This window comes from Mya arenaria, chromosome 2, assembly GCF_026914265.1.
Source record: "Mya arenaria isolate MELC-2E11 chromosome 2, ASM2691426v1".
NCBI classification, from domain to species: domain Eukaryota; kingdom Metazoa; phylum Mollusca; class Bivalvia; order Myida; family Myidae; genus Mya; species Mya arenaria.
The window spans coordinates 23,868,839-23,896,799 of NC_069123.1; the positions used below are offsets into that span (position 1 = coordinate 23,868,839).

At 33.5% G+C, this 27,961-nt stretch overlaps 2 protein-coding genes across 3 annotated transcripts; one reads left to right on the forward strand and one right to left on the reverse strand.

Moving 5' to 3' along the window:
* Positions 1-1,204: 1,204 nt before the first annotated feature.
* On the reverse strand, positions 1,205-12,904 carry LOC128220895 (brain protein I3-like). Of its 2 annotated transcripts, none has more exons than XM_052929397.1 (4): positions 12,842-12,904; positions 6,361-6,419; positions 5,713-5,921; positions 1,205-5,442 (listed from the first exon to the last, which is right to left on the reverse strand). In XM_052929397.1, exons 2-4 carry the CDS (start codon positions 6,395-6,397, stop codon positions 5,311-5,313), a joined length of 378 nt encoding a protein of 125 aa, XP_052785357.1. In that variant the 5' UTR covers positions 6,398-6,419; positions 12,842-12,904; the 3' UTR covers positions 1,205-5,310. The 2 variants fall into 2 exon arrangements, with proteins under 2 accessions (XP_052785357.1, XP_052785358.1); XM_052929398.1 differs by lacking the exon at positions 12,842-12,904 and adding an exon at positions 12,711-12,798.
* A 203-nt stretch (positions 12,905-13,107) lies between these two features.
* On the forward strand, positions 13,108-27,942 carry LOC128225256 (thioredoxin domain-containing protein 11-like). Its single transcript, XM_052935360.1, has 13 exons — positions 13,108-13,292; positions 14,197-14,416; positions 14,870-14,993; positions 15,450-15,556; positions 16,312-16,411; positions 18,245-18,357; positions 18,596-18,664; positions 19,166-19,297; positions 20,157-20,934; positions 21,341-21,498; positions 22,262-22,374; positions 22,632-22,712; positions 25,097-27,942. Exons 1-13 carry the CDS (start codon positions 13,141-13,143, stop codon positions 25,506-25,508), a joined length of 2,559 nt encoding a protein of 852 aa, XP_052791320.1. The 5' UTR covers positions 13,108-13,140; the 3' UTR covers positions 25,509-27,942.
* The last annotated feature ends 19 nt before the right edge of the window (positions 27,943-27,961 follow it).

Sequence of the window (27,961 nt, forward strand, 5' to 3'; positions counted from 1 at the left end):
GCCAAGGGAAACATATCAATTTTGGGTCAGCAGATGTACATGCACCGTTTCCTGGTCACAGTTTATCGTATTTTCACTTAATGTTAATGGCATTCTACTTGACACGACATGTTGCTTTTACTGAATTCTTTAGTTTTCCTACGGGATGTGAGACCCTGGATCGTAGACTTGGTATAAAAGATAGGGGGAAACTGCATCTAGTTTCAAAAATATTAAATGTCTTTAAAGATATTTACCTCATTTATAAGAATGGCGACCATGCATGGGCAAGAGTTTGCTAAAGTGTGTTTGATAAAGAGTGGAAATTTCAGAAAAGGTGACGACGTTAATGGCAAAGGGTACATCGAGGCAGGATTTCTTCTTGCACATGTATCTGTTTTTCTACAGATTGGCCACAAATCCAAATTAGCCTATAAAATTATACAACTTTGCACATGCCAATGCACACTTGAACGATTCCACCGTAGGTGTACGTTGAGTTTATCTAAACTTACCAGAACATTCAGAACTAGTTCATAGTAAGCATATCTGCTCAACTATTTCCGTTCATGAAAATACTGCCTAGCATTTAAATTGCTGAACTTTCCTCTTAGTCGAAAACAGAAACCATTGTCACCGACGACCGACAAATATTATGACAACTGTTCTTGTCGTTTAAGGTAAGCCATCCATTATTAGGATGCAAATATGTGTTAGTGCATTTAAGATATTAACATAGAAATATTTATTAGGTAAAATTTATATTCATTAACTTTTATGTTATTATGCTAATAAAAAGGGACTGGGTTAAATGGTCGTATTACTGAATAACGGGGTGCCCGTTTTTTCGGGGTTTACGACCATTGAAAATGATTGGGTCTGAAAACAATCGGTCTCATTAGCGGGTTGGTCGTGAAAATGGGGTGGTCGCATATAGGGTTTTTATTGAATATGATATTTCAAAAGGAGGTAATAAAACAACATTTTACTATGATTATTTAGCAATTGTATTAATTTGTTTCATAAATACCATAATGCCTATAAAACAAAAAGTTCTTGGTAAAAACTTTAAAAATATTCCAAGTTAAAATTTTGCAACTTTCAAAAGAAACTTTACCATTAGCATTTTTTTTGGTATTAATGAGGATGGATTACCATAAAAAGTATCAAACAAGCTTAATTAATTGTCAAAATGTAATATACAAAAAAGTGCAACCCAACAATATATAGCATGATGATTTATTTGGCAAATATCTACAACAATGAATATAAAATGTACGAACCAGTCAATAAAATCTCATATCCTAACAACTCTTCACCTATCACAGCATATAAGGTTTCAAGAACCACGAACATTATCCATATACATTTGCCTATTGTAAAAATAAAAAATGATCTAAATAATCACATTTTTTTGGTACATAAGTTCAATAAATTTTCTGCATTTGATCCAATATTTTAAAATCTAATCTTTTTGGAATAACTTGTTGAATTTTTTAAATCTGAAATATGATTTTAAGTTAATTAACTTTAAAATATACATATGAAATTTATTTTTCTCAAATTCAGCACCTTTCTCCAAGTGTATCAAGAAAATATTTTGTATATACATGCATTATATCAAAACACATATTTTGGGAAATTATTTTGTTGATGCAAGGGAGGGAACCATACATTTAATAAAAAAAACTGCTCATGGCCATGTATATAACTTATGAGTTGCATACCAGTGTAAACCCATAATAGCCATCAATAGTTCGTGTTATACATGACAAGTTAATAGTTTTAGTGATATTTCTTTACTTTTTGGAAACATTGATGATTATAAGGATTTAAACAATGTAGATTTGTGTTAAATGCCATTAACCTATGTATATCTATGAAATGTTTAGTGAATATTTCTTAAAAACCTTTTTTCTCTTTTCAGTTGTATGAAATTTGCCAAAGAGTGTTTCAAATAATGGAAATTTTAAGTTGTTCATGGATGCAGAAATTACAAAAAAAGATCAAGTCTTGGAATGGGTATGAATAACAAAAGGGAAGTTTAACAAAAAATGATTATTTTTACTCTTAATTGCTTAAAAAACATAGAAAAATCAGCAAATACATACAGATAGTGTCCCCCCATACAAAAACAAATTCTTGATATTCGTTTTTCTCAGATAAACAAAATAAGATCAGTAAATGGTTATCATTATGAACATAATTATAATAATTCAGTATGATATAAGATACATGTACAATGTTTTTATACTTGTAGCAATCCCAACCCCAAATAAGCAAGTCACATTATACCCACATTTACCATAATGTTAAATTGTGAGGTGAATCCATATAATTTTGGTACCATTTGAAAAGGTAATGCTTGCTAATAAACAATATGTAAAAAAATGACCAAAAAACATTACACATAAACAGGGATGATAACTGACCAAAAACTCCAATCTTGAAAAATTAGTTTGAATATGAGGGATTCGGGCCATAAAAAGTGTTAAAGGGCTTAGACCCCTTTTGAAAGGTTTTCAAAGCCATTTATATCCATTTTAAGCATACTTCTTACTGTTTTTAGTGCAAGTGTCCATCAAAAACAAACTAAATACAACTGTATGATAGTCTGAAACCGAAAGCTTTCAATCCTGATTTCAGGATTAATCCTGAACTTTATCATCCCTGATAAAGTGATTGTACTTTAAACTTGTTTTTCTTCTTTTAACTGAAACTAGAGCTGTCACAGGAGTGACGAATACCCCCAAATGCCGCCTGGACACAGGAATGGCAAACCATTCCTTTGAAGAGAGGCCATAACTCCAAGGTTACTGCCAAAAAATGTTCAAATCTGTCAAGCCTTTCATGAGTTATCTTCCAAAAACCATTTTTCTATTTTCAGTAACAGTGACCTTGACCCCACCAGCCCCTATATCGACATTGATCTGTATCTTCTGATGTTACACCTGTGTACCAAAAATTGTTCAAATCCGTTTAGCCTTTCATGAGTTATCGTCCGGAAACCGTTTTTCTTTTTTTAGTAACAGTGACCTTGACCTTGGCCCCACCAGCCCCAATATCGAACTTGACCAGTATCTTCTGATGTTACACCTGTGTATTTAAAAAATTTCCAATCTGTCAAGCCTTTCATGAGTTATCGTCCGGAAACCGTTTTTCTATTTTTAGTAACAGTGACCTTGACCTTGGCCCACCAGCCCCAATATCGAACTTGAACTGTATCTTCTGATGTTACACCTGTGTACCAATTTTTTTTTAAATCTGTCTAGCCTTTCACGAGTTATCATCCGGAAACCATGAAAACCGACCGACAGACCGACCGACCGACCGACCGACCGACCGACAAGATCACTAACTTGATCTGTATCTTCTGATGTTACACCTGTGTACCAAAAATTGTTCAAATCGGTCTAGCCTTTCATGAGTTATCGTCCGGAAACCGTTTTTCTATTTTTAGTAACAGTGACCTTGACCTTGGCCCCACCAGCCTCAATATCGAACTTGACTTGTATTTTCTGATGTTACACCTGTGTACCAAAAAATTTTCAAATCTGTCAAGCCTTTCATGAGTTATCGTACGGAAACCGTTTTTCTATTTATAGTAACAGTGACCTTGACCTTGGCCCCACCAGCCCCAATATCGAACTTGACCTGTATCTTCTGATGTTACACCTGTGTACCAAATTTTTTTCAAATCTGTCTAGCCTTTCATGAGTTATCGTCCGGAAACCATGAAAACCGACAGACAGACCGACCGACAGACCGACCGACCGACCGACAAGCTCACTCCTATATACCCCCTCAAACTTCGTTTGTGGGGGTATAATTAGACACATAATGACCATTTTGGATTTTTCTTTATTGCTTATAAAATCCATAAAATAATGATACCAAAATAATATAGGGCATTTGTGTAACACTGTAAAATATGTGGAGACATATTCAAAATAATATTCAAATATATATATATAAACATGGGTAGCAGTAAGTCAAGATTGTAACAATATATAGGACACGAGGGAACGTAATCTTGCTTTTATTACCAGTATGTTCATCAATTTTAAACACTTGAGTTGTGTTTTTTCTTGTATGATTTTACACAAATACTATAAAGAAATCTGGTTTTGTATGATCCATTCAGTGACACATGAAATTGCATTCCATGTAAAAAGATCCAATATTTCAATTATAACTAAAATGTAGTTGGTACTAGAAAATGTTCATGAAAACATGAAGAATTTCACTTGCATAACATTTAATATGTATACAGTAAAGAGAAAAGTACCCATATACCATAGGAAAGAAAAAATATAAATAATAAAATGTCCAGCATGTCTGCAAAATGACTCAGCATAAATGAGTTCAAAACCAGCCTTTCTAACAACAAAGTAATAAAAATTACTGATTCAAATTATTCCCTGAAGTTGTTTATTTTCAAAACAGTGGATTTATAAAAAAAAACATTCATAAATAATTTTTCAATTAGATGTTAGTCCTTAAAGCCAGCTTTTAACAAATTAACACACACTTAAATATATATAATAATGAAAAAAACAACAACAAGTAAAACCTTCATTTTGGAATTTTGTGAAACATATATTGACTCTGTTCACAGTCACATATCTACAGTCAGACACATGTATGACAGGGTACAATGGAATTATTTCAGTATTCATGAAATGTCCATCAAAAACAACACAAAATGAGCCAGTTTTTAATGAAGCAATTATTACACTTATGTTCATGAAAAAAGTCAATACTTTCTTTATTATGAAAAAGAATCTGGTTAACTAATTAATTTTGTTGATTATGTTTATGCAGAAATGTCTGTTATTCTGATTTTGCAAGACATGTACATTCTACAATGTTCCTCTCAATTAAACTCTATGGGCCTGGAGTGTTGTTGACATTCGACCCATTTATTTGGTAAATGCATACATGTACCAAAAACCCTTTAACAAGCTATGTGTTTGATTTTTTAAGTCTACAGACCTAGCCTTTGTTTAATTCTACTGATTTACTCAAACAAAATCAACGGCTAAATTACCAAATAAATGTTATTTGACAAAATATAATTTTGAACACTAAAAACTCTAAAAAATTATGTGATAAAAAAAACAACCATTATCGAGATAAAAGTCATTAATTCAAAACTTTATATCAATGGGTCCAAAACAAGAACCGAATGAAAGAGAATCTGTCAGCCAGCGCTAGATTCTAGCGAGAAAATTCAGTTTCACAGAGTTATCTTCCCCCTGCACATCAGCCAATAACGAACAGGTAAAGGTTGTTAACCCTATTAGTATAAGTATCAGAAAACTAAATGTTTTACGGAAACCTAGCGTCACAGTTGGGGCATCGTCGTTCCTTCATGGCGAGGCAGCAGAGAATTCCGATGGGAAAAAACAAGATGGCACAACAAACACCTAGACATGTGTAGTCATCCTCTAATACTCCTACCTGGAATATAAACAAATATGATCATTTCTACAATAACTACATTTCCTTTTTATTGAGACTGACATTATTTTTAATACTGGTATATTAGCTGTTCCTAATTTCAACATATTACCAAAGTGCTTCAAACACAATTTATCAAGTTAAAAAAGCAGGCACCTTTAGCAATAATGTTTGGACAATTTTATCTTTATGTAAGTTTCAAGTTGTTATTTGGTGCTTATATCACTTAACATCTTCAAAATAAGTAAGTCTTCATCCCCAAACCCTCACCCTGCAGGCAGGACATCCCCCAACCACAATTATCTGAGGCTGTGGTTGCACAAGGACTGACTGTTGATAGCTGGAAACTTGCTGGTATCCTCCCTGATAACCACCCTGGTATCCTTGGGCCTTGCTAGGGTCATAACCGCCCTGGTACCCGGGGGCCTTACTTGGGTCAAAACCTGACTGCTGAGCTCCGTAATTTGTGTATCCAGCACCTACAAGAAAATTAGGTTCAGTATGTGTTGCATTTTATTTATACTAAAAATGTCATGACTATCTTTTGATAGCTGGGAATCAGATGGTACTCTCCAGGGTATCCAACTTTGTACTCTAGTGCCTTGCTGGGGCCATAGGTTAGATATCCAGCTAGAAAGAGAATCCAGTGTTTAATGATACTGTTCTATGTAACTTTCATTTTATACCATGTTATTACCATACGTACATCGTCATGCAAGTCTTGGCAGTATAGTTAAGATTACTGCATTATTAGTTCTTTATCTTTTGGCACTGACATGACTTGCAGGAATGCCAAAGCTGTTCTCTTCAGCACAACAAATGTATTCATGTAAATGCTTTTATTTAACATTAATCAGATCTGTTAATGCATTATCATTGGATATAGACAAAAGTGATTTGGTGTCTACATGTACTTACCTACAGTTTCTTGATATGAAGGCGGTGCATTAGACATCCTTCCAGGCAACACCAGTCAGCTGGAAAAACAATTTGTCAAGAATTAGTGTAAACATATATACATGTAGGTTGGGTATAAAAGACTGGCCGGACCGGACCAATTCCGGACCAATGAAAATTTCCCTACCAATCCCGAAATTGTTCTTCAGAATTTTGATTGGGTATACAACGTAAAAGTCTTTAAGACTGGCTGGACCGGACCATCTTTGAACCAAATCATAATATTAACAACAAACAACAATTTACAGCTTATTACATATTAGTATTAAATATATAATACATAAGTTACATATAATACTTGATAATGTTTGGATAAACACCTTGTGAACAACATACTCATTATAATGAAACCCATACAGAGAAAGGTACATAAAAAATAGCTCAAATTAATCAGGAACAAATAAGAAACCATCTCCCAGAATAAATGTACAAGTCAATATACCGTACTGGGGATTTACTGAAACTTCCGTAAATCACAATAAGCAATTACATTTTTGACACAGTTTACTTTACTATATATCACTATAATCACAGAACCACTCTGTTGAAGTGATTAACATTTGAATTTGTCTCTTTTGTTAATCATTTAATATTTGTTATCATTATTTGAAACCGATGTTTGATAACATGTCAGATTTAGCTACAATAATGAGCGATCAGGGATACTTTTTTATTATTTTGGTATTTCTTATGTACCCCTGTAACCCTACAACTCTCTACCATTTAACACTGGGCAAAAGAATATATAGTAATATTATGCATCAATGTTGAATAAAAATTATAAAATTGTTCAATATATACCCGACAGTAGTGTTGGGAATCGGACAGAAAAATACTATCAATAATCGGTTTATGAAACCGATCAATGATCGATTATTAATTGGTTTAATCATTATTTAATTATCATTGGTTATCATATTAAGGCCTGATACAATGTATGCATCAGTTTTAAGCACCAATGTTTTACAATATTGTTTGTACATTTCTTTGTATGAATTACATTATTTATTCAGAACGCAACTATCATTTAGTGTTAACAAGTTACTATTACAGAACATGAGACCACAGGCTCTAATTTTTGTCGTACATTTCATATTGTATGCATGTGTAAAATAAACACTCAGGATGATATAAATTTCTTTTTAATAATCAGTCAGTAACAAGTACAACAAGCAGTTCAATATTCTACATGTTTTTCAAGAACATTTTCTTTCAAAAAACTGAGAAAACTAAATTCTTACATGGTTAGAAGTAAACGGTACTTGTTTTAAAATCACTTTTAAACCACAAACATGAGAAGTTGAGAACCAATCCTTTACCAGTTAAATTAGAAAGAAAATTTGTAATAAGCTTCAGTAGTGACTTACTGACTTAATAAGAATATGACTAGATAACTTAACATAGTAACACCTTAACATTTCAACATTAACTAGCATTAACCAGAAATTAGTGTAACGTTTCTTCCCTAACTAGCTCGGACACGCTACCTTAAATTAAACTATAAACCTATTCTCGGACTGCATTGTCCCAAAAATTAAGTATGAAATTAATATTATATACACGTGATTGACAATGATTGCTTACAAAACCGAATGATTAGAAATAATTGGTATGGTTCAAGAATCAACGTTCAATTATCCCAAAAGCAAGAATGAACAAACAGAAACACTACAACAACTATTCTGTAACTTCTAACAGGACCAGCATACAAAACGCTTATAAACCAATCACAATATATCAGCGAAACCTACAGTCCTAAATGTATAGCTTTTACGGGGAATCAAACCATTGACCCTGTTCCGTCTGTATCGCAATGATCCAGGCTTACTAAGAGGCCAAAAAGAAACCCCACGGATGTCCGAACCTGGAAACTAGAAGCTGTAGCGCAATGCTTCACTTTAATTCTCCTAGCCTCCAATAGTTCAGAACCCGCCCTAAACAGTACAAAAAGATACTTCAAAGCTTCCCTATATATTATTAACTTGATGTTCTCACATTGGTGTCGAGACACGAACTAACTATTTCTATGCATTTCGCTTTTTATATACCCTAACATCACGTGACCAGAATGGAATGGTCCATTCTTAACAAACTCTAAGGGTGAAACCATTATATATAACTAACGTTACAGGGTAGGGGTGTCAAGTTTATCAAACATATGAAAAAGTAGAAAACTATTAAGAATACAACTTATTCGTATTAATTAATCATTTACTAGCTAAATTTAGACATTTAATACTAAAACCATAACATTAGTATTAAATACACGAAATCATCATAAATAAGTCATAGCGATAAAGCGAAAATCAAATACTCTATAAAATTCACTAAAACAGAAATGATTATTTTCCGGGCTCCGAACTATCTTATTCCATGAACATTACATTACCCACGCCTCCTGGTACATGCGTCCGCGCACGAAAAAGTATGTCAAACGAAAAATAAAATAAAAAATATTATAAAAAAAATATGTTCAGTTGCTTTGGTTTCTCTAGTTTGGTATTTGCCTCTGCATATTCCGAACCAATGTCTCAAGCCTTGAGACAGACTGTCAGATTCTCAATAGCCATAGCCAGTGAATCAGTCTCAGTGGATGCAGACCTCATATGTTCCTGCTGTCTTTTCTCAGCTCGATAAAAAGCTTCCAACTCCACTGCATGCCTCACAGCATCATCCAGATTGGGTGGTCTTGACTGTTTGATTTTCAGACTCATGTCTGAATTAACCAGCGCATCCATGAACTGTTCTTTTGCTAAGGTTTCCCTTACATCTACAGGTGCACTAGGGTACGCCAGATTCGTCAATCGTCTTATATCTTGCCCTTGTTCTCCCATGGTCTCCATGGCCTTCTGTCGCCTATCCCGAAGTTGAACCCTATATAGTTCAGTCTGGTTGGCAGGCGAAAATCGGTCTTCTAATGCTCTGACTAACTCCTTGTAGTCAGTTGTGGTTGGGCTCAGGTTACCAAAGACACATTGGGCATGGCCTCTCAATGATACCGAAAGGTACATACCTTTTTGTTCTTCAGACAATCCGTTTAGCTGAGCGCATGCCTCAAAATGTGCTTTGTAGTCCGTCCATGCTCCAGTGCCATCATATGTAGCAAGCTTCACATGGCACTTATTCTGGCCTGTACTACTATCAGGTTTAGTACCCGGCCGTTTCCTAAACTGAGTTACGTGTCTGTCCATACTCTGTTCCTGGGCGTCATCACCAATTGGAGACGAAAACATTTTACATCCAGTTTCATCATCCGATAGTCCTCTCTGTATATCAAACCTCATGCGTGGTTTGAGCTGATGTTTTGGTGTAGACGTCATGCTTGGTGCTGCAGTTCTATCGAGCTCCTTTTGCATCGATGAAAATTTCCTGCTCCAACTTAAGCCTTGTTATTTCTTGTTTCAAGACAGCGTTTTCGCCGATCAGTCTCGAAACCTCGTTCTGGTTTGGGCTGTCCATGCTTCTTTAGTATTCAGGGTAAGCTAGATTGCTATGAATCTATATTGTCCCTCGTTGGGCGCCAAATTTTGTAACGTTTCTTCCCTAACTAGCTCGGACACGCTACCTTAAATTAAACTATAAACCTATTCTCGGACTGCATTGTCCCAAAAATTAAGTATGAAATTAATATTATATACACGTGATTGACAATGATTGCTTACAAAACCGAATGATTAGAAATAATTGGTATGGTTCAAGAATCAACGTTCAATTATCCCAAAAGCAAGAATGAACAAACAGAAACACTACAACAACTATTCTGTAACTTCTAACAGGACCAGCATACAAAACGCTTATAAACCAATCACAATATATCAGCGAAACCCACAGTCCTAAATGTATAGCTTTTACGGGGAATCAAACCATTGACCCTGTTCCGTCTGTATCGCAATGATCCAGGCTTACTAAGAGGCCAAAAAGAAACCCCACGGATGTCCGAACCTGGAAACTAGAAGCTGTAGCGCAATGCTTCACTTTAATTCTCCTAGCCTCCAATAGTTCAGAACCCGCCCTAAACAGTACAAAAAGATACTTCAAAGCTTCCCTATATATTATTAACTTGATGTTCTCACATCGGTGTCGAGACACGAACTAACTATTTCTATGCATTTCGCTTTTTATATACCCTAACATCACGTGACCAGAATGGAATGGTCCATTCTTAACAAACTCTAAGGGTGAAACCATTATATATAACTAACGTTACAGGGTAGGGGTGTCAAGTTTATCAAACATATGAAAAAGTAGAAAACTATTAAGAATACAACTTATTCGTATTAATTAATCATTTACTAGCTAAATTTAGACATTTAATACTAAAACCATAACATTAGTATTAAATACACGAAATCATCATAAATAAGTCATAGCGATAAAGCGAAAATCAAATACTCTATAAAATTCACTAAAACAGAAATGATTATTTTCCGGGCTCCGAACTATATTATTCCATGAACATTACATTAGTAGGTAGCGGTTACGTCCCTTGTTTCTATACTCGATTGTTCAAATTTCATTAGCGATTGTCGCTGACGTATGCCTTTCCGATCAATTGTCGAGTATAATCGATTATCGGCACAACACTACCCGACAGTGATCTAAACTGGTTTTAATTAGTCATTAGAGTCGTTATTTCACATAAATATATTCATGAACACAACCTGTCAGAATTGTCCCAGATTTACAGATATCGGGATACTTGATAAACAATCGACACATTAATAGTTTTATAATATATGAACATGTTTTTTGGCATAATGGCATAAATAGATAAGTGTTTATTAATGGGCAATAATATTTTCGAAGAAATTTGAATTTATAACGGTGATAATTTCAAAAGACTCGTTGATGGCCATTTAGGTTGACTAATGTCGGATTTTGTCCGAAATTGGTCCGGTCCAGCTAGTCTTTTATACCCAACCATTACACGCATTATTATGTGTTCAGCCGGCTGGGTTTTTATATAGTAATAACCACATAGCCTGGGCTTTATCTGTTGCTTGGTTATGAGATCTAATTCCTGTTATGAACACTTGTGCTTTAACATATTACAACAAAATATTCTATGAATACAGATATATTCTGAATCATAGTCTTGATATAGTCTAAAATAATAGACGTGTTATAATCGGGGGTGTTTTAAAAATATTGAAATTGTTTTAAGTGAAGTATTTTATGGTTTAAATTGATCATAAAGAGTTATATTCATATTTTACCATGTAAGTGAAATGTTATTTTGCACTAAACAAGCATTTAATGCATTAAAACAAGTTGTTTACCTTTCCAATAAAACGAAAGTTGACTGACACAGAAAACAATTATGCGAAGGGGAACAACTCGATACAATCGTAATAACTCGGCCTCCTCCGACAAAGCTTCGAGATAGACCTCGTTGCACAATCGTAACAACTCGGCCATGGCCGAAATGTTTTGAGAGATTTAAAACTGTGCCCTGAAGCCTTGCAGGTGCCCTTCATGTATATATATCGTTATGTTTTGACAGAATGAAATGAAGAAAAGACGTCAAACTCATAATTATAAGTTGGATATTTATTTTTTGTGTACGGAACTAATGTAAAATAACATTATCTGGTAATATTTCTTGTTTTTATGATATTTTATAGACGCTATATGCTTTAACCCGGAATCCTGATCGGAACAACTACCCACTTTTGATACTAAACAATTTGTACGTGAAGGATTTGCCATATCAAAAATTAGTCCACCTAAATGGTCGTCAACGAGTCCTTTGACTATTTTTTTAATATGGCAGACTCGTGACGTCCACCATCCCAGCAAAAAGTAGCAAGCGATCCTTGCGCAGAGAATTCTCGCGGCCACAATTTTGAAATTATCTCCGTTATAAATTCAAATTTCTATGAAAATATTATTGCCTACTATTAAACACATCTTAAGTTATGTCAGTATGCCCAAAAAACATGTTAAGTTATCATAAAACACTTACATGTGTCGATTGTTTATCAAGTATCCCGATATCGGTAAATCTGGGACAAATCTGACTGGTTGTGTACATGTATAACGGTATTCGTGACCCATAATATATTAATGTGAAAATAACCATTCTAATGACAAATTAAATCCAGTTCAGATCACTGTCGGATAAAAATTGAACAACTTTGTCATTTTTATTCAACATCAATGCATAATATTACAGTATATCATTTCGCCAGTTGTCAAATGGTAGAGAGTTGTAGCGTTACAGGGATACATAAGAAATGTCAAAAAAAAAGTATCCCTGATCGCTCATTATTGTAGCTATATCAAAAATCTAAAAAAATCCGTCAACGTACAATTATTTGGACTAAGTCTTGATAGTGAACCATGAAGTTGTATTTATGTTTTGCTGCAAACACGCTTTGTACAATTAGTATCTAGTATTCAACAACTATAAATTGACACAATAATTTGGGTTTTTATGTACCTTATAAGTTATAGCAGCAAAGATAAAACAATCCTAAATTTGACAGATAATCATGTGACAAAGCTATTTCTTTTTGTTTGCTATTTAGTTTCGTAGAATTTTTTTAACAGAATTTCCAAAATTACCTTGAATAATTGCTTATTCGGTTGATATCATTTAGAATTCTTATGATAATCTAAAATATTCTTTAAACGTACATAATATGAATCTAAAAATGGATTCGAACACACGACTCTTTCTCATTTAAGCCGGTGCGACCTCAACTTTTGACTTCCGGTTACTGACGTGTTGTCAGTCAAATGGAGAGAAGCTCTAACAGCAATCGAACGTCACCTGTCGAGTCAAAGGGACGTGTTCTACGTTGTATACGCATTCTGCAAATCTTGCTGAAAGTCATGCTTGCCATATCGTTGACTGTGCTTATTCTTGTGTACTTTGAAACCGGAGAAAGGTAGTCTGCTGTCTCTGATTGTTCACTTCATCAGTGTTTAATTTAATTTATTTTAAGTAATCTGATTCAAATCTTATCAAAGTCAAAGTGACAGTCAGTAATTGGTTTGGTCTTTGGCATGGGTAAATAGCTAACTCTGATCATACAGTTTCTTTTAGTGATTTAGATTCATTTTCAAGTCTGCAGTTTGAGATAAGCTGAAAAAAAGAAACCATTTACAAAATGCCCATATGTTTATCATCATTTAAACAGAATCTATACATAGCAGCTACTTAAACTTGATTCTTCATACTTATCTTGATGTTATTGAACCCGAAATGGCCTTGTAGTGATTTTAGTTTAACCCCCCAGAATGTTACATTTACCTTTGATCAGTCTAGTATGATCTGCTGCTTGTAATGACCATTCTATAATATATTTATTCAATCAATCATGTGCTCAAAAGTCCAATTGTTCCAGTTTTTAAGACTACTTGGGATTCTTGAAGTTTTTAAAGAATGACCTCTTGTAAGTATAAGGAGTAGATCTGAGTTAAATACTCCATATTAAAACTAACTTTGTCAATCAAATTTATACTTTTGAACAACTGTATTACATTTGCTCACTCCTGTCAGAAATCATTTCAGAAGCTCTCATGAGCTCATGTTGTACGTGTAGTGATAAACTTTATCTTAGCGTAATAAATGATTTTTTAAATTTTGTCTGTCTGGCCCCAAAGCAGTGTAGTAATGACTAAACTAACAACTTTATTAATTCTACAGAAAAAAATCATCAATATATGAAGGTAGTTTCTATATAAGTTTATTTCAAAGTGAATCAACATCATATTCTGCAAATGTCATTAGCGTTACTGTTAAGCGTATAGAACATATCTAAATTTTGCCTGATCTGTACTACTTTTTAGTTTCCATGAGAAGCAAATAACAAAACCAGCTGATCTTCCAAAGAAATTCTTCCCGACCCACAGTTACGTAGTGGATTTCCCGTTTGGTAATCTCCAGCCAATAATAAAGTTGCTTGAAGATGAAGAGATGATCTTTGTGATGTATTATGCCACTTGGTGTGCAGAGTCTATCCGAGTTAGGAATGAGTACATACAAGCAGCTAGAGTACTGTCTAGCACAGTAAGTGTGAACCATTTATTGAAATAATATTTGATTAAATATAGTAAATGCATGAATAAAAGATTGTTATGATGTCCAGTCATAATTCTGTAGAAGAAGTTTTTCTTTGGTAATGTATGTACATGTCTGTAATTATAAATTTGAATTACAGTAGGATCTTTCATCAATGATTTGATTTATTTTACACTTCAAGCTTATGAAAATAATTTTTGCATTACCTGTAATAGAAAAGAAAGTTGTGTACTGAAAATAGAATATATGTAACTGTCCAAATACCAATTTGCTATATGAGCAAACAAGTTAGTGAGTCAGTTAAGAAAACTAATGAATATGTATTGAGATTTTGGTATGCATCAAAACCACTATACATGTTATTAATATAAACTAAATGACAATTTCTCCAGAACCATGATTTAAAGATTTTGCATGTTAATCTGTCTATTTTCCCTGTAGGTGAAGTTTGTAGCTGTGAACTGTTTCTACACAAGTGGAGAATGTCGACAGAGGATGAAGTTCTTGTCCTTTCCAGAAATGTTTATTTACCATACAGGGGTGCTGGATGGCTACAGATTCACTGGTAATAAGATGCCCTATTCTGATCATTATTCCAAAAGTAAAACTGTGTTTGCAGAATTTGAAACTCAACTTAAACTCACATTTTAATTACAAGTACCCTGGTGAAAAGAAATGTTCTGCAGGGACATCAAAATGTTTATTATCTATATTAAAGTGTTAAAATTGATCTTAAGTTATCAGATGATTTTTCTTCGTCTTGTTTAATAATAAACCTTTATGTCAAGTTTGTTCTGTTTATATCACTGAGGTATTATTGAAAAATGATTCAAAACATTAGAATTTAGCTATATTTTATCATGAAGTCTTATTAATGAGACTGCTACACAACTGGTGGTTCTATAGGTCTGTAAGTACCGTTAAGATAACTTCAGGTATTTTGGCTACTGTAATAAATGTTTCAACATACATGTATGTACATATGCAGTTTCATTATAACAGTATGAACCCTTTCCTACAGGCATCAAAGAGGCTGAGTATCTGGTGAAGTTTGTTGAGAACTTCTTGTTCCCAATCAAGCCTCTTCTGACTGAGAGGGAAATCAATGAGTTCTCTGTTCAGAGTGATGTAAGTATCAGAAGGTTTATTGTAGTGTTTGGTGTCTGCCCAAATTTTACTATCCATGATTGGATATTGAAAACTGATCAATGACCGATTAATCAATATTTATTCAATTTTTTTCTTGTTTTAAGACACACATAACATTCTGCAGTTTGGCTTCATTATTTATCTACATTTTCTGACCTGTCTGTTTTGTTGTTTTTATTGATCTTGATTAATTAAATTAAATGAGAAACTGAAGAACTTGAAAGGCTGGTTCATCTTGGTTAGAAGATAGGGGGACGATTTTCATTCTGAAAGATGAGAAACGGGAATTAATAGGTATACAATCTTGAAATTCAGTCCAAATGGATATATTTTCAATATCAAAAATCTACAATGTTGACCATACCATTTGATTATGATTATAATTGATCATAAGCATTACACTTATTTGTCCTCGCATAAACTCATTCCTGGCAACAAATTGGGCAGCTAAATGTAAAGTTAAAACCTAACTTTGGGTAAACCATTTAGCTGTGTTTGTTGTATGATTTTCTCATTGATTTGTCATGTTTGATTTAAGCTTCAGATACAATTGTTGCTATAAGTTGCCGGTATATTTTTCTTCCTTCCTCATAGTGTTTTACTCAAAAAAGTATAAACAGTTATATTATCTGCATTACTAAATAGTCTGGTGACCATGGTCTGTTATATTCAAAGCTGATTTTTCCTTTTTATACACCAATACATAAAGTATAGCTAATATCTGTCACTTTCAGAACACAGTCATAGGTTACTTTGACTTCAACTCTTCTCCGCAGCCCCCTGGTCCCGCCTTCCATCAATTTTACCTTGCTGCTCTCAGAGTCATTTCATATGGTTGGTATGACTGTGTACTGATGTGAAAGCTGCACTCTCACAGTTTTACAGGCAATTTTTTTAATTTTTTAGCTCGACTATTCGAAGAATAGGTGGGCTATACTACTCGCGTCGGCGTCTGGTTAAAGTTTTAGGGCAAGTTGGGATTTACTTATAAGTCCAATACCCTACGTTCAATTGACTTAATACTTTACGCAGTTGTTCAGGGCCATCACATGATGAGGTTAGATAACTCCATATTATTCTTTACACAGATTATTACCCCTGATTGACTATGGAACTCAGGGTTAAAGTTTAAGGGCAGGTTGGGATATTGTTTAATAACTTCTACACCCTTCATTCAATCGACTTAATACTTCACACAATTGTTCAGGACCATCACACAATGAGGTTACATCACTCCATATTATCCTTAATACAAGTTATGGCCCCTTATTGACTTAGGTTAAAGTTTTAGGGCAGGTTAAAAGTTTAGGGCAAGTTGGGATTTTCACTTAAAACTCCAATACCATTCATTCAATTGACTTAATACTTCAGACAGATGTTCAGAGCCATCACATAATGAGGTTAGATAACTCCATATTATCTTTTATACAAATTATGGCCCCTGATTGACTATGGAACTTAGCTTAAAGCTTAAGGGCAGGTTGGGATATTGTTTAATAACTTCTATACCCTTCATTCAAATGACTTAATACTTCACACAATTGTTCAGGACCATCACCCAATGAGGTTACATATAACTCCCTATCCTTAATACAAGTTATGGCCCCTGATTGACTTAGGTTAAAGTTTTAGGCAAGTAAAAGTTAAGGGCAAGTTGGGATTTTAATAAAAAAACTTCTATACCGTTCATTCAATGCACTTAATAAAATTCAAAATTATTAACGACCATCTTACAACAAGAAACATAACTCCGTTTTAAGCCTAAATACAAATAATGGCCCTTGAATATTTTTTTTTAACTTATTTTTATTTTTTTATTTCCTTTGAAAGGCATATTTGTATATTCTTAACCACATTTTCATAATGGGAAATCAAGTTATTTGAATGACTTGCGTCATTGATTGGGCGGGCTGGTGGGAGGGCAGCATCAACGTCACCTTATGAATCGAATAATTTTAGTTAGGTTTGACATAAAGAGACCAAACTTGGTATTATTACATCGTTATTGTATTCTTAGTCAAAGCGGCGTTATCGAGCACGCTGTCTTACGACGGCTCTTGTTATCTTTGAATGAGCCAATTTTTGCGTCAATATCTAAAAACCAGTGATATAAGACTGCTGACAAAAGATCATATCACAGTTTTTCATATAAATTTACATTTGAAACATAATGATTTATGACTAAAAGCGTTACTAACATGTTGAGATAAGTGCATAATACATCAATGTTTTTAATATGAATATTAAAACCTGTGATCTTATTTTTTGTCAGCAGTCTTGTATCACTGCTTTCCATGCATTTTTTGCCAAAAATTGGCTCATTTCAAGACAAATTTAAAAAGTTGTCAAATGTTCAATCTGTGAGAGTGCAACTTTGAAGACCTGTTTAATATTGAGTTTTGTATACATGTACTTGTCATTATTTAAGGTCATTAAATATGAACAAACTCTTTGCTTTGCATATATGTAAAAATACTTTCCTAGTACATTTAGTAAGTTACTTCTTTAAAATAATGTTTTCTTACCTGCATGTGTAATTTATTGTTGTGGCATTATCAGTGCAATAATTATCAACAAATATTTCACATCCATTAATCAGAACATTATTTTTTAACAGTATTTCCGTTATTATAATGCCCAGTTAACAGTCAGTAACCTTCACTTCAGACTTCTACCAGCCAGTGAGGTTTGGTGTGGTCCGAAAGGCGCGACTGGCTCAATTACTGGACCTCAACACTCCTGGCAGATTTGTGCTGGGGCGTATGGGGAACACCACGCTAGTAAATATAATTTATCCTAAGTCTTGTAAGTGTTCAATCTTTACACATTTGTGTGATTTCCTGAATCAAATGCAACCCTACAAGTTCCCTTATGATCTTTGGATTCATGATACAGTTGTATAAAATAAGTTACATTTTACATTTGAAATGAATCTTAAAAAAACATTATTCATACCATTTATCCCTGTCTAGTTGACAAAATGTCAACCATCAATCTTTCTCTTTCGCTTCATTTCAGAAATATCCTCTGTTTTACAACATGACGGCCAGGAACATCAGCAACTGGATCATGACAAACAAACAGAATGTAGGGCATGTCTTCATTTTTTTAATATACTCACACATCACATTTTTAGTTATTAAAGCTTTGGTTTAAACTTTATTTATTTTTCAACAATTGTGAAGAAATTTAAATTGACTTCGACTTAATCAGTTTGGTGTGAATTTGGTCTTGTGTTATGAATTGTAGGTATTTTCCCTTTGTTGGTTCCCTGCTAAAAAAGAGTCTCAGACTGTCTGTACCAATGCAGCAGAGAACCAGCGTTCACATTTGGTCCAGTCACAGTTAATATGTATATTTCTGCTTGCTTACCAAGAGTCCCACGCTGTCAGTAACCATGCAGCATGGAGCGGCATTGTTCTTGTTTAAGCCAGTCACCTTAATTATGTACATATTTCTTACAGAGTATTTCCCTTTTGTTTGGTTCCGTGCTAACAAACTGTCTCACACGGATCGTAACCATGCAGCAGGGAGCCCCATTCTTCTAGTTTGGTCCAATCACCATAACTATGTTTATATATTTTACAGAGCATTTCCCCTTGGCTGGTTCCTCCACTCACCAAGAGTCTAACACTGTCAGTACCCATGCAGCAGGGAGCCGCAGTGTTATTGTTTGGCCCAACCAACCCATTACTCAACTTTAACCCTTACTATGATATGGTAAGTAAAATATCTAGTATTCCGTACACCAGTTACTTTTCATGTGTTAATTATAAATGAATGGCCAAGAAATAAACTTAGAATTATATACACTTAAATTTGGCAAAGGATAATCTCATATAATTTTAATTCAAAATATATAGCTTTTAAAAGATAAGGAAAAACTGTCCATTTATACATTATTAACAGTATTTCAACATACAATGTTAGACAAAATTAAAAAGGTTTTCATCAAGTGTTAGCATCAAGTGAACTGATGTCAAAATTTCATGAAGATATGTATCAAAACATTCTTAAACAACAACATATAAACAAAAAACAGTTTAATTTTTAAAATCATTTATAGTCAGATACGTGACTGAAAATATAGTTATGCACTGAAGTTTCATACTTTTCCGCTACCCATACTTGAGTAATTACCCATAGGCATAGCATAATAAAGTGGTTGCATTTCGGCAATTTTCTAAAAAAAATTGTAATTTTCTTTTCAACAATCTCTTTTCAATGGAAAAATAGGCCTTTTATAAGTGTAAATTTTCCATGATTTTAACCAAAATTGAAAGCCTATATATTAGAAATAGCCTGAGGCCTAAGACAAACTTTTGCATAGTATATACAATATACTGTTTAATTAAATTTTAACTTTAAACATATGTAAAAATGCTATAAGATTAAAGTAAGACTTGGTAGTAATTATCATAAAGATTTGTGGTACAGGTATGAATAAGAAACTCCGAAATGAAACAAAAAGCACAGATAAACATGAAGAATAGCTACATGTAAATAGCAGACGAACTTGATTAAAGCTAAAGCTAAATATTTTGGGAACAATGTGTCTGACAATTTTCATTTGTTTTAGGTGAGACTGGCCAGTATAGCCTACAGAGCCTGTGATAATCGTACAGGCTTTTACCAGCGTGTTCTCACGGCCTACCTTCACAATACGTTCACCCAGATGCATAAGGCAAACACGTTACATAAAAAGTGCCTAGAAAAGAAATCCCACGAGCTTTCCGCTTACCCTTCTTCCTGTTGTATGTGCCTTTCCGACAATAACAGATATCTCGAAAAGAAATCCATTTGTGAATATTGTGTTCAGAGAAGAAGTGCAAACAGTGAAACTATATGTAACCTTGACCTCCAGTCAAATGCGAAACCAGAATTTTCAACACATTTGGTGAACTCTTGTTCAGACTTTTATCAGTTTTATAACATAAATGAACATCATTCCGTGTGTTGTAAAGATAAAATGTCTTCAGTTTCTAGCGAAAAATATAGAAAGTTCCAAGGGAAATTTAGACAAAGTACGGACAAATATGTGATAAATGGTGATAGAACTTTTATGCAACAGTACCTCAGTAAATTGACGTTACAGAAAACAAAATCACTTTTATCCTTAAAGGACCTCATAGGAAGTTTAACAACAAACAGTGATATACGTAATGCGAATATGACTGGTTTACAATGTAGGACAAATAAGACTGTAAATTTCTATTATGTAGATAGTGTTTACCAATCTGTTTTTATGGAGAAGTTTCGAGTACCGTCGGTGCAATCTAAAGCATCTGTGATACTTGTTGACTTAAAAGATGAAGCTGTGTATACTCTCGGGGCAAAAGTCAACTTCCAGAACTTAGGTATGTCAATATCTTAGAATGTTAGTAGTTTGCATTGTATTAATAATTGCTTTTCTGTGATTTTTAAAATAAGTCGAGGCATTGTTATAGATTGTAGTCCTGGTATGGTTGTAATCATGCAAAAATTTAAACCTCAGTCATAATTTATATTGTTTTTAAATATTCCAACATAATTCAGCGCACATTCTGCCAGTTATAGAACACACATGTGCAGCATGGCCCATAACTCTTTAAAAACATTGTTTTTGACAAAAGTTTAGAATTTAAATTTATCCTGATGATAAATTAAGCTGATAGCTGTAAGTTTCTTAAGAAAACAATAATGTGTACTTGTTACTTGTTATGATAAGCTTTTTTCAGTTCAAAATCAAATTGCTTCCATGCATTGTTCTATCTATAACTTTAGCCCGGTTTGTGATGAACTACACAGAAGGCCATTTGTCTCGTTTCCGTCGTTCCTCTGATGAGACAACGCCCAGTGAGTGTGTGACAGACGGGCGGAGCGTCTGTGTGCTTGAAATAAATGCGGAGACATTTCCAAATGTTGTTATGGATCCTACTAAGGTGTGTACAAATGGAAACTAAATATTCATGTAGTTTGAATGATCGGGTTTAAGGCTTATACCAAACTATGGTCACATGCTGAGAAACCACACACTAGGCTCAGTATTTATGATATTAAGTCTTAGCTGGAGCACTGACTGTACAGTCAAACAGTGTCACCTTGTTCAAATAATATTGCTACATTGCTTATGTTTTCAATAATGATTCTATTACCTTTTACTTAGGTTTGGGACTTGAAGATAGGGCAATCTTGTACAAAGAATGCATGTTGCTGGTGCCATATTTATAGATTCATATTAATCTTATGTCATGTACTAGAGTTAATTATTGCATACACATCTTAGGGTTGTTTCTCAGGGTTGGTCTAACGGAAGGGACCTGAGGGGATAAAATGTATACTTGCTTTATCAAACTTATACTGTAGTAGGACGGTCACCAAGCTAGATAAGTGGGTTTTGTCCGGCAACTCTGTTTTCCCCTATATCACAAGACCACAACTCTTAAAAAATCGATCAAACGAGAGTGATTAATATAATGTTGAAATAAAATATATAGGTTTGAACTAAACTTATAGTGTACTATTGGTTTTTGATAATTATGATGTAGTTGTGCTCCATCACATCTACTGGTAAGGGTTCTGTATACAATTTTCCAGGGCTTTCCTCACCACAGCCTCATACTTACCATTTTCCTTACTATTATTCCTACATATACCCTCAGGTATATTAGCAGTTTACATTGTGGATTATCCTCTCATTTTCAGGATGTAGTTGTGCTGTATTACACCCACTGGTGCGGCTTCTGTCGACAAGTGTCTCAAGCATTCCTCTCAGCTGCCTCATACTTCATGCATAATACAAACATACTGTTCGCCAGGTAAGGATTCGAGAAATATTTGTTTTGGTCTTGAGCGTTAGGAAGGTAATTTTGATGTTGAATTCTAAATTGAGTCCGTAAGCTAAACGACAGTCATTCTGTTTTGATAATAGAATGTAACACAGTCTGTTTTTGGCTATTAAATAAGAATCAAGGAAAAATAGACCTTAATATAAGCATAACTTTGTTGTGTATGTTATTTAAGCTGACAAATAAACCAAGATTAACGATAATTAACATTGTTTTCCATGTTACAGAGTGAATGCGGACAATAATGACCTTCCTTGGGAGTTTACAGTGGACAGATTCCCTACTATTATCTTTTTCCCAGCCCGAAGGTAAGCTTTTGAACTGGATCATCTTTCGGAACAATAACTCTTCTGTTATATACATTACAGGTTAATGTAAGCCATCCATATACATTACAGGTTAATATAAGCCATCCATCATTAGGATGCAAAGTTGCGTTAGTGCTTGCTAGGTATTAACATTGAGATTATTTTCTGTGTTTAATTATATTATTTTTGCATGGATTAAGTTTTTAGCTCTACTGGCCAAAGGCCAGAAGAGCTTATGCGATGGTAATGTGTACGTAGTATGTGCATCCGTGCGTCAGTGCGGTCGTGCGTCCGTGCGTCTGTAAACAATTGCTTGTGAACACGATACAGTCTTCAGTTTTGATTGTATCTCGATGAAAATTGTACAGTATATAGATATCCATTAGAGCTCGGTTCCTTTCGAAAACCAGCCAGATTTGTCCATAAATGCCTAGATTATAGGCCATGAAAGTGCGTGCGTCCATGCAGTCGTGCGTCTGTAAACAATTGCTTGTGAACACGATACAGTCTTCAGTTTTGATTGTATCTCGATGAAACTTGTACAGTATATAGATATCCATTAGAGCTCGGTTCCTTTCGAAAACCAGCCAGATCCATCCATAAATGCCTAGATTATAGGCCATGAAAGTTTTAAAGAAATGCTTTCTATTTTTAGCCAGGTCTGCATGAGCGAATTCTATTTTTAGCCAAGTTTACATGTACATGTAAATTCAAGTCTAGAGTTAAGGGAGACAATTTGCAAGTCTAGGATTTTGAGAGACAATTTGCTTTTTGCTTCTGCATCTGATTTTGTGAATTACTCTGCCTTGTTCTTGTTGAAAGCCCAAAGGCCATTTTTTAGCTTTAAGTTCTGTAGTTTGCACATTCATCTTAACAAAATTGGTTGTGAATGTTTAAGTTATGCACCTGGTGTCATTACTGGCCACACCCAGGGTTCACAGGTTTGGTAAACATAAATCTGGAAAGGTTTGAAAATCTTTTTGTGTGTTCGTGCATCCATCTCAGCACAATTGATTGTGAATGTTTGTTCAAATTGATCAATGTTGTCCTAGGATGCCCTTGACTTTGATCTTTTGACCAACTTTTTTAACTTCTAAAACTACAGAAATTTTTACTATGAGTACAGTTTTGAAAGCATTTTTTTTTTTGTCAAATGACTTTTACTTGGCACATATTAAAATAGTTCATGCAACTAATCTGCTTTCAATACTTTCTGGGCTCAGATGTTGAACATGCTACGTTTTCAGGTAACCCAAACACAAAACATAAAGTATATGTCTGTTGCCTTTTGCCCATACATACATGCTCTGGATTGATATGACCACAAAAGCCATGCCAGTAGAGCATAGGCCCTTTTGGGCCTCTTGTTTAATAACACCATATGATATGATTTATTTACATGAGGTAATAAACAAAAATTTTCTATGATTAATATTTTGCAATTATGTTAATTTGTTTCATTGAAAACATAATGTCCATACAGTATACAAAAAAGCTGTGGGTAAATGAAACTTATTAGTAGCAATGTTTCATATTAATGATGGATGGATAACCTTAATATCATTAAAAAGAGGTTTTTTTTATGACACATTATATTTTTATTATGCACTATTTTGTTTGAAGATGGCATTTTAACTTTGTGCAAAGATACTTATATTGCTATGATATGGCATCAGCAGTTGAAATATGTATGATGTGTATATAATGAAACAGTTAATATCTTTAAAATACCTGTATTTTAAGGGTACTGTGAACATGATGCATGTAGTTAAAATGTAAAAAAAAATCATCTAAACAATACAATTATTTTTAAAGTGACACTCATATTCAAAATCAATAAATACACATGTATAACAAACATACATTTTGAGTGATAAACCTTTAACTACTTTAATACTTAAGAATGCATTTATGGAAAATATTAATTACTGATAACAAGATTGTAGCTGTGTATTTCATAGCTAAAAACGCATAAAATATTTAATGATTGGTGAGTGCCTAAAGATTTAGTGTGATCTACTATTGTCTCATAAGGTAGAAATACCATGTTTTCTGCATCTTTCTTTCAAAATAAACTTGGTATCCTTCATAAGATTCATTGTTTTTGACATTTATTCATCCTTTTTGGTATATTAAAACAATTGTATTTATTGTGGTAAATCTTATTTGGGAGTAATAGTGCGTTTTTAAGTATTAAGCACAAGTAAAGAAGGACTTGTTTGATAAGAAAAAATATAAACAATGCATGTTAAGTATTTAGCACAAATAAAGAAGTACTGATATGATATTTGATCAGAAGAAGATGTTTCATTTGTCTTATCAACGTTTTCTTCACAATGACAGAAGGTTACTCCCCTGTAACTGAATTTTTATACATTTTTCAGGAAAGCAGACAGCGTAGTCTTCCCGGACAACAAGTTAAAAACAGTCCCAAATCTTGTCAAGTTTATTCTTAACTATGCCAACTTTTCCCTGCAAGTTGACACTGCAGTAAGTGCATGTACCGAACACTGTGTGGCTCGAAACCGTGAAAAAATCCTCACAAGAATGGAAAAACTTAGGCTGGTGATTGGCCAATTGACTCGGCGCGGCAACGCTGTGTCATCATTGACTCCAGAGAGTGAAATTCAAAGAAAACATCTAGAATCAGCAAGATCTGCAATAATTCGAGCTCGTAATGTGAAACAATTTAAACTACGCAAGGCTCAAATTTTAAATTCATATTTGCAAAACAATTGGAAGCATTTAGATAAAAAAATGATTCATAGTTATATAGAATCAAATCTTGCATTGTAACTATGATTTGTTAGTGATTTATTTAGTAATGTTTTATTAAAAAGACTTGCTCAATATTTGTGCATGTATTGTGACGGGATTTGAGTGCTAGCAATAAGGTGCTTTTCAGTTATTAAAAAGCATTGTTGTAAAGTATACAAGTCTGAGGCATTATTTTGCTGCATTGCAAAACATAAGTCGAATAGAGCATCTTTTAATTCCTGTGATAACCTTTTATTAAATATATTTAATGCAGCTGTTATCAATTTATCTTGAAAATAATGGATATTAATTTTATCCAAACCTGCAATTGTTTGAATGTATTGAATGTCTTAAAAGAGGTGTAAATTGAAATCCAAGATTGTTATTTACTATTTCAAGTATGGTGTATTGTGGTTATTCCTAGGATTGTTTTTCATTGAAATTTCAAACAAACTACTTCACACAAACTTTCACCCATTAATCAACACAGTTGACTTGATTTTTAAAGTGAAAAACTTGTATGATCAATGTGATTTATCTTTGTCGAACCTGGAGAATGAGAATGATGAAAAATGTATTCATCAAAATTCAACAGCTGAATGGGTTTAATTTGCAAGATTTTTGTGCCTTTTAAATATGATTAATGTAGATCACCATTGCTGTACATGTGTTTGTTTTGTTTGGTTTTGTTTCTCCATAAAACCTTTGCAATTAAACCAGTTTACATTGCATTTATTATATTTCGATAAAATTAAGTCTGGCTTTGTAAAAAAACCCAGAAGGTTTCACAACATTCCCTTCTACACATTTGTGTTCAGAGTGTATGGAAAGGACAATTCAAAGATGTCATTTGAAGCAATGGTGATGATGAAGGGTTATGCTATTTCTTATCCATAATGTGACTGTTAACCATAATCCAGCTGTTGTCCATGACCTTAGGGTCTGTTGGCACCCACTGGTGGCCGTTAAGTCTGCATTGGGGTTTGAACCCACAACCTCTTGGGTGAGAAGTGGACACTTTAACCACCAGACAATGGTCACTATTTCTAAGCATTTAAGAAAGTTTACCGTCATCAAGTTAGTGGTGATTACCTTAGACCATGTTGGAGCCCAATGATTCAACCCCCACCACAGACTTAAAGGCCATCAGTGCACTCCAACTCGAACCAACAACCTCTTTGGTGAAAAATGTACACTTGAACCACTATACAATTAATTGTCACTCAGTCTAAGCATTTAAGAAAGTTAACCGTCATCAAGTTAGTGTTCTCTATTACTCACACCTTAAGCATTTAAACAATTTGTGTCTAGTTCATATTGAACTTTTTGGGTGTGAGTAAAGGCATTTGTTTAATAAATAACTATTGAAAGTGAACATTCCTTTTGAAGAGCATATTTTTCATTTATTGACACTAGTTGGCAGTGTTGTATTATGTTATTTCCTTTTTTTCTGGTATTTACAGTCCATGCGCTTCGTTTAAAAATTGTTATGTTTTAGAAATAACATACTTAGCAAAGTTTCTTTATAGAACTAGATTAAAAACATTTTTTTTATATAATGTTGTAATAACTTGTTTCACAATTGTTGTTAAACAAATAAATTTTAGCTAAATTATAAGCATTTCATATTTAATCTTCCCTCATTTAATGAAATAAAGGCATTTGTAAGAATACATATGGGATAGTGTATGGCCTGTCTTGGTTTTGTTTATGGTTATGTTTAAGTTATGGACAAATGATTGTTAGCATGTACTTACGCAGTCACTTAACCATCAACTGTGTGTGAGTACATATTAAAAAGTTTTTTAGTGGTCTACATGATATTTTGTAAACTACCCACCAATTTGGCCAGTCCCTCTTTTATATCTAAATAAATGTTTTGGAAAACTTCAGAAATTATGAGAGAAAATATTATGTTTACCATCATTGAAGACCAAGACGTTTAAAAAATTAAACATGTTTAGTAAATGCGGTATACAACATGTATATTTTATGTACCAGTCAAGAAATAAATTCATTCTAGTCTTAACATATTTTGTTTTTTGCTATGCAAGTTTTTGAATTACCGGTATTTATATTGTTGAAATTGTTATTTATCATGGTTTTTCTCTGCTGTATGTATGCTACTATTAAATTATAATTATATACTGATATACTTATATACTGATATACTGATAGGTAAAAGTTGGTGTATTTCTAATGTTACTGTTAAAATGTTGTCTTAAATTTGATTATTTAGCTAGATTATTTATAACCATTAATGAAGTGTTTAATAATTTTCATCAAAAGTGTGGTTTACATTTAATTGTTTTATATACTATGTTAAGCACAGAAATTTGGAAATCTTTATTTGCACAAAATTACCATAGTTTAGTTATGTATATAAGAAACATCGCAATTGTGTATCTAATACCTTAAAGCTGCACTCTCACAGATATACTATTTTTACAACTTTTTTTATTTTTTGACTTTGAAATAGCAATTTTTTGCGT

Coding starts and splice junctions, on each gene's coding strand:
- LOC128220895 (XM_052929397.1), bottom strand. CDS start 6,397: ATGTCTAATGCACCGCCTTCATATCAAGAAACTGTAG. Junction 5,922..6,360: donor TTCATATCAAGAAACTGTAG/GTAAGTACATGT, acceptor ATTTTCTTGTAG/GTGCTGGATACACAAATTAC. Junction 5,443..5,712: donor GGGGATGTCCTGCCTGCAGG/GTGAGGGTTTGG, acceptor TTTATATTCCAG/GTAGGAGTATTAGAGGATGA.
- LOC128225256 (XM_052935360.1), top strand. CDS start 13,141: ATGGAGAGAAGCTCTAACAGCAATCGAACGTCACCTGTCGAGTCAAAG. Junction 16,412..18,244: donor TCTCAGAGTCATTTCATATG/GTTGGTATGACT, acceptor CCTTCACTTCAG/ACTTCTACCAGCCAGTGAGG. Junction 21,499..22,261: donor TTGTTATGGATCCTACTAAG/GTGTGTACAAAT, acceptor TCTCATTTTCAG/GATGTAGTTGTGCTGTATTA.